Source organism: Octopus bimaculoides, chromosome 1, assembly GCF_001194135.2.
Source record: "Octopus bimaculoides isolate UCB-OBI-ISO-001 chromosome 1, ASM119413v2, whole genome shotgun sequence".
NCBI classification, from domain to species: Eukaryota; Metazoa; Mollusca; class Cephalopoda; order Octopoda; family Octopodidae; genus Octopus; species Octopus bimaculoides.
In genome coordinates, this window is record NC_068981.1 from 173,954,016 (window position 1) to 173,955,202 (window position 1,187).

The 1,187-nt window shown below is 33.9% G+C and overlaps 1 protein-coding gene across 1 annotated transcript in view; it reads left to right on the forward strand.

Moving 5' to 3' along the window:
* LOC106867667 (coiled-coil alpha-helical rod protein 1) overlaps positions 1-1,187 on the forward strand; it is a 46,376-nt gene that overhangs the window by 19,357 nt on the left and 25,832 nt on the right. The window contains exon 10 of the mRNA XM_014912604.2: positions 747-857. Within this exon, the coding sequence (XP_014768090.1) occupies positions 747-857 (111 nt within the window). The remainder of the gene's footprint in view (positions 1-746; positions 858-1,187) is intronic.

Sequence of the window (1,187 nt, forward strand, 5' to 3'; positions counted from 1 at the left end):
GCAATCGTCTCTCTTGCACACCACAACTGATGCTTCTAATATTCAGCTTTTCTCTCAAGATACTTACACTCTGACGGGTATTCACATTGACATTACACATCCAACGGAGCATACTGGCTTCATTCCTTGCGAGCTTACGTATGTCCTCAGCAGTTACAGCCCATGTTTCACTGCCATGTAGCATGGCTGTTCGTACGCATGCGTCATACAGTCTACTTTTTACTCTGAGTGAGAGTCCCTTTGTCGCCAGCAGGGGTAAGAGCTCTCTAAACTTTGCCCAGGCTATTCTTATTCTAGCAGCTATATGTTATATATATTATATGTAACATATATATACATATGTATATATTATATGTGAATGTCATGAGAATGAAAAAGGGTATCTACCAGTTCAAGCTAATGCTTTCTTTTATGAGTAATTTTAACCCTTTAGCATTCAGATTACTTTGTCAAATGTAATGTTTATTTTTTCATGTCATTTTGAATTAATCTTGCATTATCTTGTAGATTTCAATGATGTGATTGTTTATTTTTAGAATGTAGAGTAGGTGTGAGAGGCTGGATCTGGTCCGTTTGAACATAAAACAGGTAGAATATTTGGGCCAGGAATCACTAGTTTAAATGCTAAATGGTTAACCTAATAAATAAATTGCTTGATTCTTTTTCAGCTTACTATAGAAAAGTCAGTATAAAATATAAGGAAACATTACTGATTTCTACTTAACAATTTTTTCTTTCAAATTTAGGTATCCAATATACAAAATAAATTGAATTTATCAGAAAACCAGCTCCAAATATTTAATCATTCTTTGTCAAATAAACAAGCAGAGCTTGACATCACAATCAATGAAAATAAGGTGAGATTGTGGAAACTTCTATTGTTTATATTCTCTTTACTCTTTTACTCTTTTACTTGTTTCAGTCATTTGACTGTGGCCATGCTGGAGCACCGCCTTTAGTCGAGCAAATCAGCCCCAGGAATTATTCTTTGTAAGCCTAGTACTTATTCTATTGGTCTCTTTTGCCGAACTGCTAGTTACAGGGACGTAAACACACCAGCATCGGTTGTCAAGTGATGTTGGGGGGACAAACACAGACATACAAACATATACACACACATACATATATACATATATATATATACATATATATATATACATATATATATATACATATATATATATACA